Source organism: Bactrocera oleae, chromosome 2 (assembly GCF_042242935.1).
Source record: "Bactrocera oleae isolate idBacOlea1 chromosome 2, idBacOlea1, whole genome shotgun sequence".
NCBI lineage: Eukaryota > Metazoa > Arthropoda > Insecta > Diptera > Tephritidae > Bactrocera > Bactrocera oleae.
The window spans coordinates 28,278,943-28,295,762 of record NC_091536.1 but is presented as its reverse complement, the minus strand read 5'-3'; the positions used below and the strand labels follow the sequence as shown (position 1 = coordinate 28,295,762).

The 16,820-nt window shown below is 36.2% G+C and overlaps 1 protein-coding gene across 4 annotated transcripts in view; it reads right to left on the bottom strand.

The window, feature by feature from the left end:
- The window catches only part of LOC106622153 (uncharacterized), a 737,325-nt gene that overhangs the window by 542,762 nt on the left and 177,743 nt on the right, over nucleotides 1-16,820 (bottom strand). For all 4 annotated transcript variants that reach the window (XM_070112913.1, XM_070112916.1, XM_070112915.1 and 1 more), the window contains exon 9: nucleotides 143-561. In XM_070112913.1, coding sequence (XP_069969014.1) covers nucleotides 143-561 — 419 coding nt within the window. The remainder of the gene's footprint in view (nucleotides 1-142; nucleotides 562-16,820) is intronic.

The following is a 16,820-nucleotide window of genomic DNA, read 5'->3' as shown; positions in this document are numbered from 1 at the left end:
CTTATAATAATTTACATTTTAGGACAGCTAACATTTGCGCCTCCTCTATTCATTAATATTCTCTGATAAGAGGCATTATATTGTCTTGCAGAAAACTTCTAAAATTGAAGAAGTAATTATGTAATCGCATTAAAATACATACCTGGAACTTTGTCACTCAACATATTTAAGCAAAGTCTGCTTAAGTTATTTGAACATCGATCTAATATATTCATAGTTGTCGGAAAAAAGCCTAAATCAGCAATTGTCTTTACAAATGATTTACTTTCAAGACGTTCTTTTGAACCTGCGGAATACGGATATTCCTGTAAGAGTAAGTGTTGACCATCGAAAGGGTAGCACGCTAACTTTTGATTTTCAGGAGAAATTTGATGTGAGTCCAGAATATTTTCACAAATGTTGTCTGATGTGTTTCTCTGAAATGCATTCACGTCATCCTTTGGTATGAGTAATTGGTGCTTTTGTATGAGAAGAGATTTTTCCAACTGAATTATGTCCACATGGGATGAGAACAAAATCGAGAGATTCGCGTTGGCAAAGGTTCCTGATAAGCTGCTCAGGCTACAATCCAAAAATATGAAAATATATATACTTTTTACAAAATAAAAACATACAAGTACAAATCATTACTTTTAAGAAAAGTATTGAGTAGGCATGTTGAATATTCATTGGTAATATCAATAGAAGTACGCATGCCACATAGTACTACAGGGTAGAAAAGTCTTTGACCTAACATTGAAAGAACGTTTCTTGAAATGAAACTATATCTTAATCTTCGACATAATCTCATTCCGGAATAATGCATCGGTGCGGCCCTAAAACATTTTGATACCGGTTCCATTGAATTCGATACCTTTACAATATACGTTTGTTTTCATCTCGACCTCGTCTTTTGAATTCCTTTAATTTATCGTCGTATTACAAGCTGAAGTATTTACAAAAAATTTATTCGCGTTCCTCTAAGATGCCAATGATGTCAGCAAATTAAAAAATTATTTCATTTTATGGTCACCCAACGAATTTTGTATATGTTTTCTTATCAGGAAACAATGTTTTATCAAAACACGAAATTAAATTTTTTCCATTTTGTGGTTAATGACAGTACTATGTATAAGGCAAGTTTAAAGATTTTTGTTTTTTGAAGTGATATTTCGGTCAGATCGAAGAGTTTTCGGTCCCTGTAGTATGTATGTACTACATCTAAAAGTTTAAGAAAAAAAATGTTTTTGAGTTAGGAGAGTTTTTTTGTATTTTATTGGCGTTACCAACATCTTTAGTACAAATCATTAATTAAATCACCCTTCCACCACACTTCTTATATTTCAAAAACAAAAATCGATGTGGAGCATATTCTCTGATAGTAACATTATACATATAATATGTACATACGTATCAACCCATTAAGAAAATCTAAGTTCGGGTGCAGCCTTTATATACTTTTGTAATTCGTAAGAACCAGGGCTGGAATCGTGAGCCTGATCGCCGTACTTACCTAGAAACGAACAGAAATTTGATGCAATAACGGATAACATGAAAAGGCGAAAAAAATATTTGAATTGGAATTAAAAGTACCATAAATATTCAAATTTTCTAAACGTATGTATGTGTTCCGTAACCACATATGTAAATATAAAGACGTACAAGAATAAGAGCATGGCCCTCTGTATTTACAAATTACATTAGTAATCGCACATTATTACCTTTTTTTCTAGCTGTTTTACATAAGTATTTTCTTTTTTGCTATTAAATTGTTATTCTAATTGATACTTATGTACGGTAATATCAGATATCAGATCAGATATAGTCACCTGACGTATTAATATTCGTCAATAAGTTAGTCCATTTTATGACTGCCCTCAGCAATGTATGTGGATTTCGCTATTCGCTTTGAATTTAATGAATTAAAAATACAGACATTCGTTGAACATTGCAACTATCGACAATCTTTTTATTTCCTCCACGGTTCTTAAACATACGGCTTTATGGTCCTTCGAGCCGGAACAGGCGCGAAAAAAGTTTAATTAAATTTATTATTGCGGGCGGTTTTGTAAACACACCCGAAAAAATTTAAAGTTGAAAGCAAAGCGACCTATGCTGAAAGGAGCAGTCACACATATTCTAAATTTTGTGACTGGTAACGGAGCCGATACCCCAGTAACTGATTAAGAGTATCGTGAAATTGTACGAGCTATGATGGAAAGAAGCGATGACGATGAAAATGCCTTGGAAGAAGTACAAAAGGGAAACTTCGTTTGCAAAACGCAGAGAAATCACGCGTTGCTGAGCGATCTGTAGTATTTGAGTCAACATGTCGCATCATAGCCGTTACTGATATTCTGTCGTCGCAAACTAAGGTATTAAATAGCTTGGGCAAAGAAGTTTCTGAGCAAAGTTGAGTATTCTCCCTAAACTGAAAAACAAGTCATTCGCTAGAGATTTGACTGAATGGAAACCGCTTCACGATTCTTTCATAACTTCGATTCACAACAGTATTTCATACTTTGCTTGCCAAAAATATCAATTATTGAAGTAAGATAGTTCACCAAAAATGCTTACGAGTTAATTGGGCATATTCCTGCAACTAATGATAACTATATAGAGGCACGGGGTAAACTTTGTACATGCTACAACGAACTAGGTGTAATTGGTAATACACAGGTTTCAAATACCTCTTTGCGTAAGCAGATGATGAAATTTGCGGATTATGTGCATTAGGAGAGGTAGCATAAATCGCGACATTTCCCTGATTCATATTCCCCTGGCTAAACTCGATCAAACTACTGTGAAGCAGTAGACCAAATTTGCCAAATCGGACAACGACTTCTCAACACTTCATGCATATTTGAAGTTTTTAACATATTTAACATTAGAGGCGGTAATACCGGCAGCGTCATCACGTACTCGAGTGTTACTAAAAGTTTATGTTACAAATGCCTGAGAAGTGGGAACATATCAGGCATCTGTTGCTCAAAGTTTACATGCAGTACTTGCCGAAGGTGCCACCACAGCCTATTACACAAAGAAAATCAGTGGACGCAAAAGGTAGAGTCAGCAGCAGACTTCGTAGTCAACGTCAACTTACAAGCGCTCCCAACAATAAACGATTGGTATAGGTATAAAAAACAATGCCGATTGTTATTGCACAGAAAGCTGTTCGTCGTTTAGGTTTACAACGTATGCATGCACGGATACCTGTGCAAGGTTTGGACAACAAGACTTCTGGAATTTCACGTGAGTGGGTTTCTCTGCAACTTGCATCGAGAGATAACAGTAGTGTTCAATATTGATGCGCTAATAATATCAACCATCGCTTCGTCTATATATTTCATTCATATCATTAGACTTTGCAGATCGACTATTTTATATGCCTTATTCTATAGATATAGTATTGGGAAATGACAAATTTTTTGAGATTTTAAAGGGCGAACGGGTATCAGATATCCATGTGCATTTTCTACAATGCTGGGGTGGATTGTTGATGATGATTTAACCAACAAGCTGAGTGAGACAAGAGTAGGGGTACCGTGTTACGATAGATATCGACCGAAAACTTCCACGATTTTAGAAGACAGAAGATGTCAATTGCGCACCTCAGTTAACAGCTTATGAGTTTAATGCAGAACGATCGTTTTCACTGATACATACGAGATCGCGCGATGGAATACCCAGCGTCGAATTTCCATTCAACACTAACGAGAACAGCTTTGGAAATTCCTTAGAGAACGCTTTATGCAACAGGCTTGCGGCCAATCCAAATTTAGAAGTACAGTATTCAAATTTTATAAACGACTATTTCGATATATGTAAGTAGGTCACCTAACGAGTTATTACTTAACGCACCACCCTGTGCTTAAACTCGATAGTATACGACAAAGCTACGTGTGGTTTTTGATGGTTCTGCTCGAAGTAGCAACAACTCGTCGTTGAATGAAGTGCTACTTATTTTTAAGGGAGATTTTTGATATTCCGTTACAATTTCGTCGTCATCGGTTTAATATGTCCAGTGACGTAGAAAATATTTACCAGTGTATGACTACAATATGCTCAATCAATCAGCGATCAGAACATTTTAGATTAAAAACTTGCCAAAACATCGCAAAATACATATCCGTTGGCATCGCAAGCAATTATCAATGATTTTTACATGGACAACGTAAAAACAGGTGCGGAAACCTTCAACGACTTATTAAAATTACACAGGCAACTAGTGGTACTTTTTTAAAGTACACACTTATGAAAATAGGGCAGTAACGAGTTCCTGACTTTTCTACAAGAAAATATGCGAAAGATGTTCGCATGTACTGTTGAGCAACCAAAAATGTTAAATTACTTGGATTAAAATGGAATCCGAATAGTGATTTATTTACGTTTTGCGTAAGGTACTCTTCAGCCACATTGATTACTCCCTGCACAAATTAAGTTAAAATCTTTTTTCAAGAATTGTGGCTTCTAAAAATATATTGGAAAACTCCAGTTCCTACTGACGTTGCTGTGCATTGGATAGAGCTCAGAGACACTCCCTCTACGCTAAATATTCTGCAAATCTCAAGGAGAGTATTGTTTGTACTTGGACATAACGAACTGTATGGCTTTTGCGATCGCAAATCGAACACCTGAAATATTAACAACATTCAAAAGGTCTCAATAGCACCACGTTCTTTCTTCACACAACCCTGTAGACCCGGCTTCTAGGGGCATATGGCCAATAGATTTGCCGAGTTTAAAAATATGGTGGGATGATCCTACTTGGCTTAAAGAACCGAAGGCATTTTGTCCAAAGTCAAGTGTGCAGTCAGAGATAACCTTAACCAACCTGGAGAAACATAAAAATCAATCCAAAAATCATATTAAACTATTATTTCTAAAAATGGGAGATCATATAATCCATGGACCACTGTCATCGCACATTTCAATATTGTCTCGACTGATGCGTGCTGTAGATTATTGTCTAAGATTTATTGGCTCACTACGGAAACAAAAATTCTATATATTCTAGTCTAGTCATCTAATGAACTCCATGCTATAATCAGCTTCATAATTCGCGCCGCACAAGAAGAACTGTTTTCAACAAACACTGCGACTATAGAGGAACAGCGCACAACTACGAGTAAGAGCAGTCTATTGTCGCTACCGCCTTTCTTTTGCCGCATCTCCGCAGGCAAGGTGCATTGCTAACCATCTGTGAAATACATACATTGCCATTGAGGTTGGCAATGTTCTTATGTGAGCTTTTGCTATCATAAACTCCGAAACGGCGTCGGGTAGGTACATATATACGTTCGAACTGATATAGTGCATGCTTGAACTCTAGAACGGTTTCCGGACAAGAATTTTTTCCTTACGTTCGAATCCTGTAAACTATAAATCTTTATTTTTTTTCCTCTTATTTTATTATTTGACATTTTAGCTGATCTCAATTCAATTATTGAAATAGCATATTTTACTCACTGAAATAATTAGAATTGTTCAAAAATGAACATGTGCTATGGTACCAAAGGGCACCATATATGGCATTAAATTATACAATTTCTGTACAATTACCACTCATATGAAATCTTTAACCACTCTAGATATATGGTGTGCTTAGAACATGGTTATCTTAACCACTTATATTCGAAGTCAAACTTAAAATTACAAAATAATAATATATACATTTTTTTTTTTTTAACCCTTATGTTAGTAACCGGGTACCCACCGCGATGTATTTGTGTGAATAGCTTACAAAAAATTCAATATTTCATTTCAAGCTCTCAAATCATCGTTTTTTAACTTAAAAGAAAGCTATTTGTGAGTTCATTTAATTGATTAATTTTTATTTTTTTTTTTAAATAAGCTTAAACTCTAGCCATCGCCCTATTAGCAACCGGGTACCCGGGTACACAATGGAAAGCAAAGGAAAAAATTTGTATATAATTTCTATTCAGGCCTTACGTGTCTTTCGCCGTCTTCGTATTGGCAAAGCATTGCAGACATGACAAGATCCTGTTACTTTTTTCCTTCCGGTTTTATCTTTTGGATTCTCTGGACCAGGATTAATCACGACTGTTTCTGCCAGTATATGGTTTAATACACTTTCAATGGCAATCTTTGTTGAGGATTGGCGCATTACTTGTGGATTCGCCGTGCGATGTTCAATCACCGACAATGCCAGTTCTTCACTTAGTTAACCTTTTCGTGAAATCCAAAAACTGTCGACAACTGCTCCCGTGCCTTATTCGCTCCCATAACACTAGGGATGTAAGGTTTATTCTTTTCTAGCTCTATTTGCTGGAATCCAGTCTTCGTCATCGCTATCAGAAACCCTAATCGAATACCTGTCGTGTTCTCCAAGTAGTTTCCTCAAGTACTCATTCCTTTCGGTTGTACTTAACCTAATAAATTAAATATTATGTGATATACGTCGTAAATAATTATAATTACAATATATTACACAAAATTGTAATTAAAATATTACCAAATGTTAAATATATGTAACGTTTACTTACCGAGCATAATCAGCTCTCGACAATTGTTCCATAGCTTTTTTTTTCACTGTCAAGAGAACACCAAATGAAACACGTCTGATCTCACCAAAAATCTGTTACATGCTCGAATCTAGTGCGCGATAGAAAACAGAGAAATAACCTTGAGTTTTTCTTTCTCTCTTGAACGGCATCTGCTCGGCTCCAAACAATAAAAGCCGGCCGTCTACCTGGGGTGTCCCAAATAGGTTTCAGATGTCATTTACGATTCTACGTTGTTATTATTATTATTTTTTCTTTAAATTGTCACTCTTAATATTTGAAGCAAATAAACAAAATTTTTAATACTCAGATCGTGGGTACCCTAGTACCCATTTGCTAAAAGACGTCGGTAAAGTTGGTTACCAACATAAGGGTTAATTTTTTGTAGAGCGTCAAATTTCCTATAAGAATATATTGTTTAACAATCCGTTAAACTGGTTCAGAGTTGCAAAACTCCAAAATTAAAGAAACATTTTTTCCGTGTTATATAAATGGGAAATAGAAATCTGCAATGGGCGACCTCTTAATATTAATATTAAGGGCCCTGTTTTTCACAGACGTCTTTTTACATCTCCACGAAAGTTTTTACGTGAGGATTTCGAAAAAAAATTAAATATTTGTTTTGAATCAGCCTAATGTTTTTAACATGTGCTTCACTATTTATTAACATTCTCTGGCGCGAGCCTTAATGTAGAGAATGTTCGTTTCATTGACACATGTTGTAAAATAATTTAATGAATGATTAAACGTTGATAAATTGAAGCATTTGAATTAACCTAAATTGGCGGTAGCATAACCATTGTAAAAAGTCACGGGCAGTAGAAGCAGTAAAACGTAAAAGTATTGTGACTTCTGCTACTTCGACTGCAGTTTTCTAAACACTGTATTTAATTACTATTTTCCATGTTTTGTATATTACTTTGCTAAATTGCAGTTTTTACAACGAAACCAAATACATTGGCATTTTATCTTTGCTGGCATCATGCCACCCACGCTATGCATGTACATGTTGCCTGTTTGACATATGACATCCAATAATCTCTACAAGAACAATGACAGTCATTTGACCAGTAATATAACAGTCACAGCTGAAAAAGTTTTGTCAACGCGCAGAACAAAGTTTCTATCATTTTCTTAAGAGCCTTGTGCAAAAATTGATGTAAACAAATGTATGTTTGTGAGTTTGCTTCTCTCTTTAACACATGGGAAGTGACTTTAACACAAAGGAAAAATTCTTTTGCGCAGTAAATAATATAATTTTTATTTTTTTAATAAATTTTCAACTTTTAATCAAAATTATTTATAATAATATACATAAATATAAAAAAGAATGCAACAAAAAATATAATTAAATAATAAAATATGAAAATATTTTCACATTATTCCATCTCCTCCTCTCAATAGCCCTGCGAACGTCTTTCCACAATCAGTGGATAGTTCTGAATTTAAAAATGCTAATGGAAATTAACTAAATATATAGTGTTATTTGAAACTTATTTAACTTATGTATGTATGAATATCATATTTGAAAACTCCTCTCCTTCATAAAAATGTATACCCAAAAGACCCAAAAGATTTTTGCACAGAAGCGTGCAACACTTTTCATTTGTGGCTAGAAGAACAGTAAAAATTGTTTTGCGCAGTTGTTGAGAAACTTATATTGAATTTTCTGATCATTCTTACACATGTAGGCAATATGATTCGAAGATGTCCTGTTTAACAATAACCGTGACGGTCAGTTGACAATTAAACTGTAAGTCCCGGCTAACATAAAAAATGTGAGTGTATTGGTGAACCCATCAGCAGTTTCTTGTAGGTTGTCTTCTAAACAAAAAGTTTCTGAGATGATTGCTAAGCACATACATTTAAAGGCTTATATTCATACTAAGACAACAATATTGGAGTTTAGGTTCACGTAGCTTAGCGTGAAGGGTGGTACACGATGTTTTAAACTGCGTAAGTCTAGTTAAATGTAAATAGAGAGCGATTTGCCCATCGAGAGGTTGAGGTTTCAACAACCATTTACAAAAGTAGGTTGGGATTACGCCTGCTAATTTTTGATTGGGCGACCATTTACTGCGCGGGCAGAACCTGTAGTTGATTCGACCATAAACACAAATTGCTTAAAGAAGTGGGAGAAAGTAAAGCATATGGCTGAAGGCTTTTGGAAGTGATGGCACGCTGAATACCTTATCAGTTTACAACAACGCCAAAAGTGGTGGAATGACAAACCGAACCCAAAAATGAATGATATGGTAAGCTCGCATTACTTCCTTCATCTGTAGAACCTGAGTCCTCCAGTAGGCGGGAGGATGTTCCGTATTGAATATTATTTATAGCCGAACAGTAAGTAAAAAAAATCTTAAATCTATTTAAAACTAAACAAGCTTAAGGTTGTGGTTGAACCTTTTTACCAAAAACGTTGCTCTTTATAAGGCTGGTAGATCTCTTCTTTTCGAGCGGGTTTTGAATACAAGATTGTAGCAAGGTATTAGCTAATGGATTTGAATGTTCCCGGAGTTTAAGCTCGTATATCTTTCTGTTCTCCTCTAGTTCCATCTTTATCATAGGAATACTAATATCTTTGTGAATGTTTTAATTTCGAATGGTGAACCTGTTATTGCTCTGAGAATTTTTGACTGAACCTCTGTATTATATCAACGTACAGGTCTTACCCCAAAGTTGAATAACATACATCCAAATCAGCTTTATTACCGCGTTGAATAAATTTGCTGCTCTTATTTGCATACTAGTTATTTTGCTGGATATATTTTTTCTCCATGTGAGCTTTCTGTCCAAGTAAATGCCACGATAGGTTACATCATTTGCCTGTGGTACTAAGATGGTATTTGTTTGAACCGGCTGACACATGTTTTTTTCTTAGTGAGAATGTAACATGATTACACTTTTGTGCATTTTCATTAATTCGCCAGTTGGCCAACCATTCTTCGACCAAAGTTAGGTGCTCTTCTAGTAACTTTGACGTTCTGATGAAACATTTAATACGGCATACAATGGCTGCGTCTTCCGTGAAAGTTGATGTCAATACATTATTAGCGGTTGGAATACCTGCTGTATACAAGATGTATAGTGTTGGGCCTAGCACCTAACCCCTGAGCCTTAGCCTTTACCGGACGTTCATCTGAGATGAAATTAGTCAATTTACCAGTAAATTCCCTATTTTTTTGATAAGACTCCAAAATTTGAACAATGACAAAGGGAATAATGTTTTTATTTTACCCGCACAAAACCCACAAAAAAGGAGACATCTTTGATAGTAACACTTTATCAAATATTTTGGAAAGACAATGTAGGAGACTTATTGGTCTGTAAGAAGACGCCTGTGTTAAATCTTTATCTCGTTTTTCTACCATGATGATCTGCGACTTTTTCCATGAATTTGGATATCTGAAGCTGAAAATTGTATTAAAAAGTAAGGAGAGCATTACTACAGCAACATTTGGTAGCTCCATTAGCATTTTTAGAATATTTTTTTCATGACCTGCGACTTTTTTGGATTCACACTTTTATGATCTTTTTTAATTTCACAACTAGAAATCTTAATATGCAAGTGCGACTCGATAGCGGTGTCGGTCACAATTGGCAACTTAAAAGCGATTTTTGAGCAGTTGGTCTGAAATACTTTCCCTAGGTGATTCGCAAAGCAAATTGCCTTTTTCTCTTCTCTTCGAGCGCAATTACCTCTCACGACCCTTTTAGGCATATTGGAATCCACAGGCGGCTTAATGTGGTTTTTTGCGCTTTCTAAAGAGAGTTATGTTTTTCTGTTGAATTTGGGCTCAGTTTCTTTATACGATTTTCAGTGTTGTAATCTTCCGCACACTTAAGTTTTTCTTAATTTGCGTACTGCAGACTTCAATTTCAGCTGAGTGAAAGGGGAACGATTTATCTGCCATTGACGTCTAGCTTGCATTTTTTCAGTAACAAGCTTTTCTATTACAATATTTGTGATTTTTCTAGGACCCGGCGGCTTGTTAGTTTTGTTTGGAGTTGCTAAGAAAGCTGCATTAGTTATTATATGATTAAATTCGCTTTTTTAACCAATGATAATGGTCAGAACATAAGTCAGTACATGTATGGTGTCTTAATAGATTTCTACCAGTACTATTGTCCAGCATGTGGCTTTCCATCAGGGTGCATTATAGTATTGAGTCTAAATCCCGGTATAAAGGATTTGTTCTTGTTTGTTAGATCAGTAATCGGAAAGAGAATTTGGCATCTAATTTTGCTTTTAGATGCTTATCCCTGCATTCCTGTCCACCTCGTTCTTTTTCCACTCTTCTCTGGTCAGGAAGGCAATATTGGGGACCGAATTTAGTTTCAATTCTATTGGATTTCGAAAATCTGCGGTAGTGGAAACTTACTAAATATCTTAGAATGCCTCTTATTGCAGGCGACTAATTGGGAAGATTCCCTCAGTCTGAGAGCTGACTTCGCTGCCAATTGCTTACAGAACAAGTCTGTTGGCAGTAAATGTAAAATGACGTTTTGTACCTGACTTGGCGTTGTTCTAAATATCAAATACCGATTGTGCTATTATTTTCCTAAGTCGCGACGCTTCCACCGTATTCTTAATTTTATTGCAGAAATATTTCCAAACATTTCTTTTTGCTCTCCAAACTCTTTCTTGTATGACCAAAGGAAGTTGAAATAAATATTCCAATCTTGATCGCCTTGGGATAGCTTAGCTAAATTAAACTGCTACCTACAGTCTTTCTGTAATTTTTTAAGTTCTGGAGACCACTATGGGGGTCTAATTCTACCAATACTTCGTATTATTGGAGAAGACAAGATTGTTATTCGGCTGATATGGCGGAATCATAGGGAAACGATTTTTCAGCTCTTGCATGTGCACCTGCAAGTTCGTTTTCCTGAAGTTGTTGACTCTATCTGACTCTCCTTAATAATACACTCAATGTATCGGTGATCCGAAAAGAAGTGTTTGTCTTTGTTACACAACAGAAGCTTAGTGCCTAGTAAGTAATTGAAGAGACACTCACCTCTGTCATTGACGTCTGTGCTACCCCGATTGTATGGTGCGCGTTTGAGTCAGTTGTTCAGAGGTGATACATGCTCCTCATCGTATGGCAAATAATTTCACACCAGTCGATAACTACTTGCGCCCGTTTCCCAGCTTACTGATGCTGTGTCATGGTTGCAATAACGGTATAACATAAAAACGTTAAAGTTTTTCTTTGCCATTTTACCTGCTCTTACTTTACCTTCACAATTAGCCATATATAGCTTGCAATTCGGTGTCCTACATCCGAGCATACGCCTTTAATTAACCCATGGCTCCTGAATGAGGACAAACACAGGCTGTTTATTTGCCACGCTGTTAACTAGGGGTAATGAAGCTAGTTTGCTGTGATGTAGAATGTATTAGAAGACGCATTAACAATTGTGGTGTCTGCATTAGTATAAGAGCCACTTAAGAGCTCTCTTTCAGTATAAATGTTTGAGAGTCTGTCAGCAAGCATGCTATTTGGTCTACAGCATCGGCATCCGACTTGTAAGTCGTGATTCTCACCTTCGTGAATCCATAATTGATCTTCCTGCCACTTTTCGGCAGCGGTTCAATGAACTTGTTTAGTAGTAACAGCGGGATCTGCATCGTGAACCTTTTGGCCTTCACGCCAGATTCAGCTACGTGCTCCTCGAAGGTCTTGACAAAATTCCACCCCTCCTTAGGCAGACTCGGATTGCAGGCTCTTGCCCTCTGTCTGGACGGGATATCCCTTTTATTTACAGCTATTTTGCTGGCGTCACACCCTTTGTCTTTGGTATTTTGACTGACGGCTTGGAGCAACGAACAGCCAGATAAGAAGTCTGACCGTAGCTAGATTCCTCACAACTACAGTAGCGGCGGACTGTTGCCAGCCCGTCCCCGTCAACACCCTCGGGGAGGTTTCACTGCGAAGAATGCTATATGATTTGGTGTGTCTATACTTTTGGCAGTTAGTGCATTGTACCGGACTACTTAATTTATCTCTCTACGATGTAGAAGATATTTTAAATTATAAATCGGATGTGTTTCATTTTTATTTAACTGGTTAATGTTTAGCGTCAACACAATTTAAAACATTTATTTCTATTAAAAATATTTGTAACCGTTTTAATATCGCACGTTCCACAAGAATTTTTTTGATTTCATGAGAGGGTACCGAAAACTCTGTACCTTTAATAAAAACAACTACGACCTTAGAGCTCTTAAGTCTATAGGAATAATAATTTTTGTTATTGTTTGACCAGAGTTTTACAAATTCCATGAAACTTTTCCCAGTGTATGTTTGTATTTTCATTTCAGCAATATTACCATTTATCAAGGGCACTATGTGAAAATTGTTTGCGGCTACAATGTTACTTATTTGAGAAACAATGGTGTTGAGCTGCGCTCGCGCAAATATATAAAAGGCGGTTTAGTATTACCGACTGTGGGGGCACCCTTCGCAACCTCATTTGAGTCGTTACTCAGTAAAGCTATCTATAGCCATTAAGAGCTTCATGCTTTTTAGCACTTTGAGTGCCGGGTTGAAATTTTTGCTATTGGGCGCTGATCTGATAAGTTATCCATTCATCTTTTCATATATTCGGCATTGAAAGTACTAATATTTTTGTTTCGGTTCCAGCCGGTTAAGGATGTTATTTTGCGGATAGCATTTTTAAAATCTGCCCACAACAGATCAATCGGATTAAGGTCTTGGGACTGAGTGGCGTTGCTAAAACTTTTGGGGTGTTGTTAAATATCCGCAGGTTTGCATTATGTGTTTTGGATTTGGGTCATTGTTCTGCTGAAATATATAACGACCTAAAATTCCGCTAACATTCACATTATACCATTGGCACATATACAGCCTCACGGCATTACAGTACGGGGGTGGACGTGCTTAACCGAACAAATTGTGCTTCTCCTTTGCATTTCGGCAATCACTTTTCGCCAAACTATGTATGTTGCTACAATCAGGTCCAAATAAGTTGTTTCGTCACTAAAAATAACTTTTGAAGTTGATACCATGATTTAAGTACGTTCTCCCGAACACCTAACGCTTCTTTCTATTTTTGTCACTTATAAGTGGCTTTATTCGTGGATTTCATCGCTGACACTTGTTCCAGCATACTGAGCTTGGCTTAGAATAATTTCTGGATCTCAAGTACTGGGTTTTCCAATAAGAGTGATAGATTTAAAAAAAAAGAAAAACACACTAATTGTTAAGGAAATTAAATTTTTTTTGTTTAATGTAAAGTACAATCGATATAATTAAGTTCCAAATATAACATCATTAAAATAGCCTCCACGACTTCTTTCCCAGGAATGAGTTCGATTAACCCAATTTTCGAGTACTTTTTCCACTAAATCAAGTCATATATCTGAATAGCACGTTCAATATTGACTTCTAAAGCTTGAAGAGAGTCTGGTTTATAGCCAAAGACCAATGACTGCAAATAACCCCACAAGAAGAAGTCTAATGGTGTTAAATCACAGCTTCCAAACGGTGTCACCAGCTTCATTTCGATAAAAGTACGCACCGATGATTCCACCAGACCAAAAGCCACATCAAACTGTCAATTTAGGTGAATGTAATGATTGTTCATGAATAATTTATAGATTTTCTTCGCATCAGAATCGACAGTCTGTTTATTTACCGCAACAGTCACCATAACCATAACGCCAATAAAAAAGTTACAGATCGTGACATATTAAAAATGGCCGAAACGACAATTAGAAATCATATCATCCCTATTGGAAAGCCCGATAAAAGGCTTTTCTTTAATTTTTTTTTAAATAACGGCCTTATTACGACTTCCAACTTCAACGAACTCCTCTGCAAGATGCTGTGTATGTTTGAAACGCAGATTGGCAGATTTTGATATCTCCTGCAACACTTTTCCTTCCTGTCGAAGAAAAAACAGACATTTATTTTTTCTTCGAACGGTAGGATAAGGCTCTTTAGGTTTGTGTATAAAAATTAAACAAAGGGCATGATCCCGCCCTCCTTTAGGTGAAATCCTATGAAATTAAGAAAGACTATATTTCTTGTAACAGTGTATCCTCTTGCCTAAAATGGATGGAATTGGGGCAATACTTCCGATAGTATATAACATTGGGTTACACCCGAACTAAGCCCTTCCTTATTTGTTTTATACAAGTTCATTAGATACAGGCGAGGAACAACACTAAATGATGATAAGTTGCAAGATTCGCTAGGAAAATGTATATTCATATAGTTTAAATTAGTATTTTAAATAATTTACAGATTCAGGAAGATCCTTTCATCGGAACCGGAAAATAAAAAATCTGAATAATCGGCTTTATGGAATATATGTGACATATATCTGATCTAGCCGATCCCGACAAATCATCAATGGAATATGAATATATGCGCCTGTGTATTAAATTTTATTCTGATTTCTTAAAAATTGACGAAGAAATTTTTATAATGACTTAAATACAAGGTGCGTTCCAAAGTAAACAGTAAAAAAGTAACAAAGTTAACTCTAGTGGCGCCATCTATATGCCGACTAGTACATTAGAATTTGCTATCCTTAATCGACTTCCAGTCAAAATTTCATGACATTTCATTTATTAGAAGTGAAGTTATTGCCTCTTAGGTGTCAGTATGTTTTTGTCATCGGTGCGAAAATGAGCTTCGAACAAAGAGCCAACGTTAATTTTGTTTTAAAATTGGTAAAACTTTTACCGAAACGTTTCAATTGATGAAACAAGTTTATGGCGATGGTTTTCTATCCCGTAGCAGAGTGCACGAGTGGTTTCAACGTTTTCAAAGTGGTCGTGAGGACATAAATGAGAAATGAGCCGAAACCCAAAAATCGCGCCTGGAGAAGTCAAAAGTGAAGACAATGCTAATTTGTTTTTATGATTCCAAGGGTATTGTCCACAAAGAATTTGTTCCACCCGGCCAAAACGTTAATGCGGTCTTCTACCTTGGAGTTTTGAAGCGTTTGGTGCCCCGTATTCGACGTGTTGCGAAGATGAAAGTTGGCGTTTGTTGCACGATAATGCGCCGTCTCATCGATCGACGCTTGTGGCCGATTATTTGACCAAAAATCACATTTTAACAATCAACCACTCCCCGTACTCACCTGATATGGCACCGTGCGACTTCTACCTTTTCGGAGAAATGCATTTGCCGATGAAAGGAAAGCGTTATGCAGATGTAGAGGCCATTCAAAAGGCTTGCACCGGCATACTGGCGGCCATACCGGGCAACGAGCTAAAACACTCGTTCGACATGCTTTTAGACCGTGCAAAAAGCTGTATTAAAGCAGAAGGAGGCTATTTTGAATAAAATTAATTTTCGCTGGCTCGAAAAAAGTTTTAGATTCATATTTCCCAAGGTAAAGTTGTTCAGAAAGATCCGTAGAATAATTCCCGCATATGCGAATTTTTGGTTAATCCTACCTGTAAATCAACTCGCTCTAATCTACCATACATATGGTACATACACATATATATTATATAATACAATATATGAAAACCATTATTCAGAAATAGATACGGGAAATGAAAACAAATTACTTGTATATATATGTTGTCTTTAGATAATAATTGAATGAAACGGTCCGAAGATATTTGAATTCACATTTTTTTTTTAATACATACATTTTCTATGAAATAGGAACTTGAAATAAAATTTAATCAACATATTGTAAATATAGGCATTTGTTAATGAATCCTTCTCTTTATAAGATAATTTCGGATCTTCCTTGCTGGCAATGAACATCTTTACCAACTCATTAATTAACCCTTCGTCTATATCTGGCACTGCATTTCTAAAGGATTTAACTGATGACAACGCTTCTAGCGTAACCTACAACGTTGCAAACAAACTATGAGATGCATTGACCGCAAAACTTAAGGCTGCGGGGCCACCGATGAAAGATGTTAAGTCGTGGCAAAAGATAAGATCATTACTAGCAAATTTAATTATCATTTTAAAACTAAATAAACAAATAGGTATTTGCTGATCAAAAACATAACATAAAGAAAAAAATATCCTTCAAGCTACGGGTACTTAAAGGAGTTGCTCCGCTACACCGCTTTGCTTTGAAGCTTTGTTGAAGGATATTGTTTTTCTGTTTACTGTTATTCTTTGCCTATTAGACATTGCTAACGTAGGGCTTTTTACATATTTCTGCTAAATAGTAGCGAATACATTACAATATGGTAAATTCCCTACTCGGTGTTTTTCAGTTCTGTTAGCCGTCCTATCGAGCATCATGCAAAATTCGATTTGCGCCTTCTCGTTCCTTTACGTTCTCTGGTTTTTGTCTCTG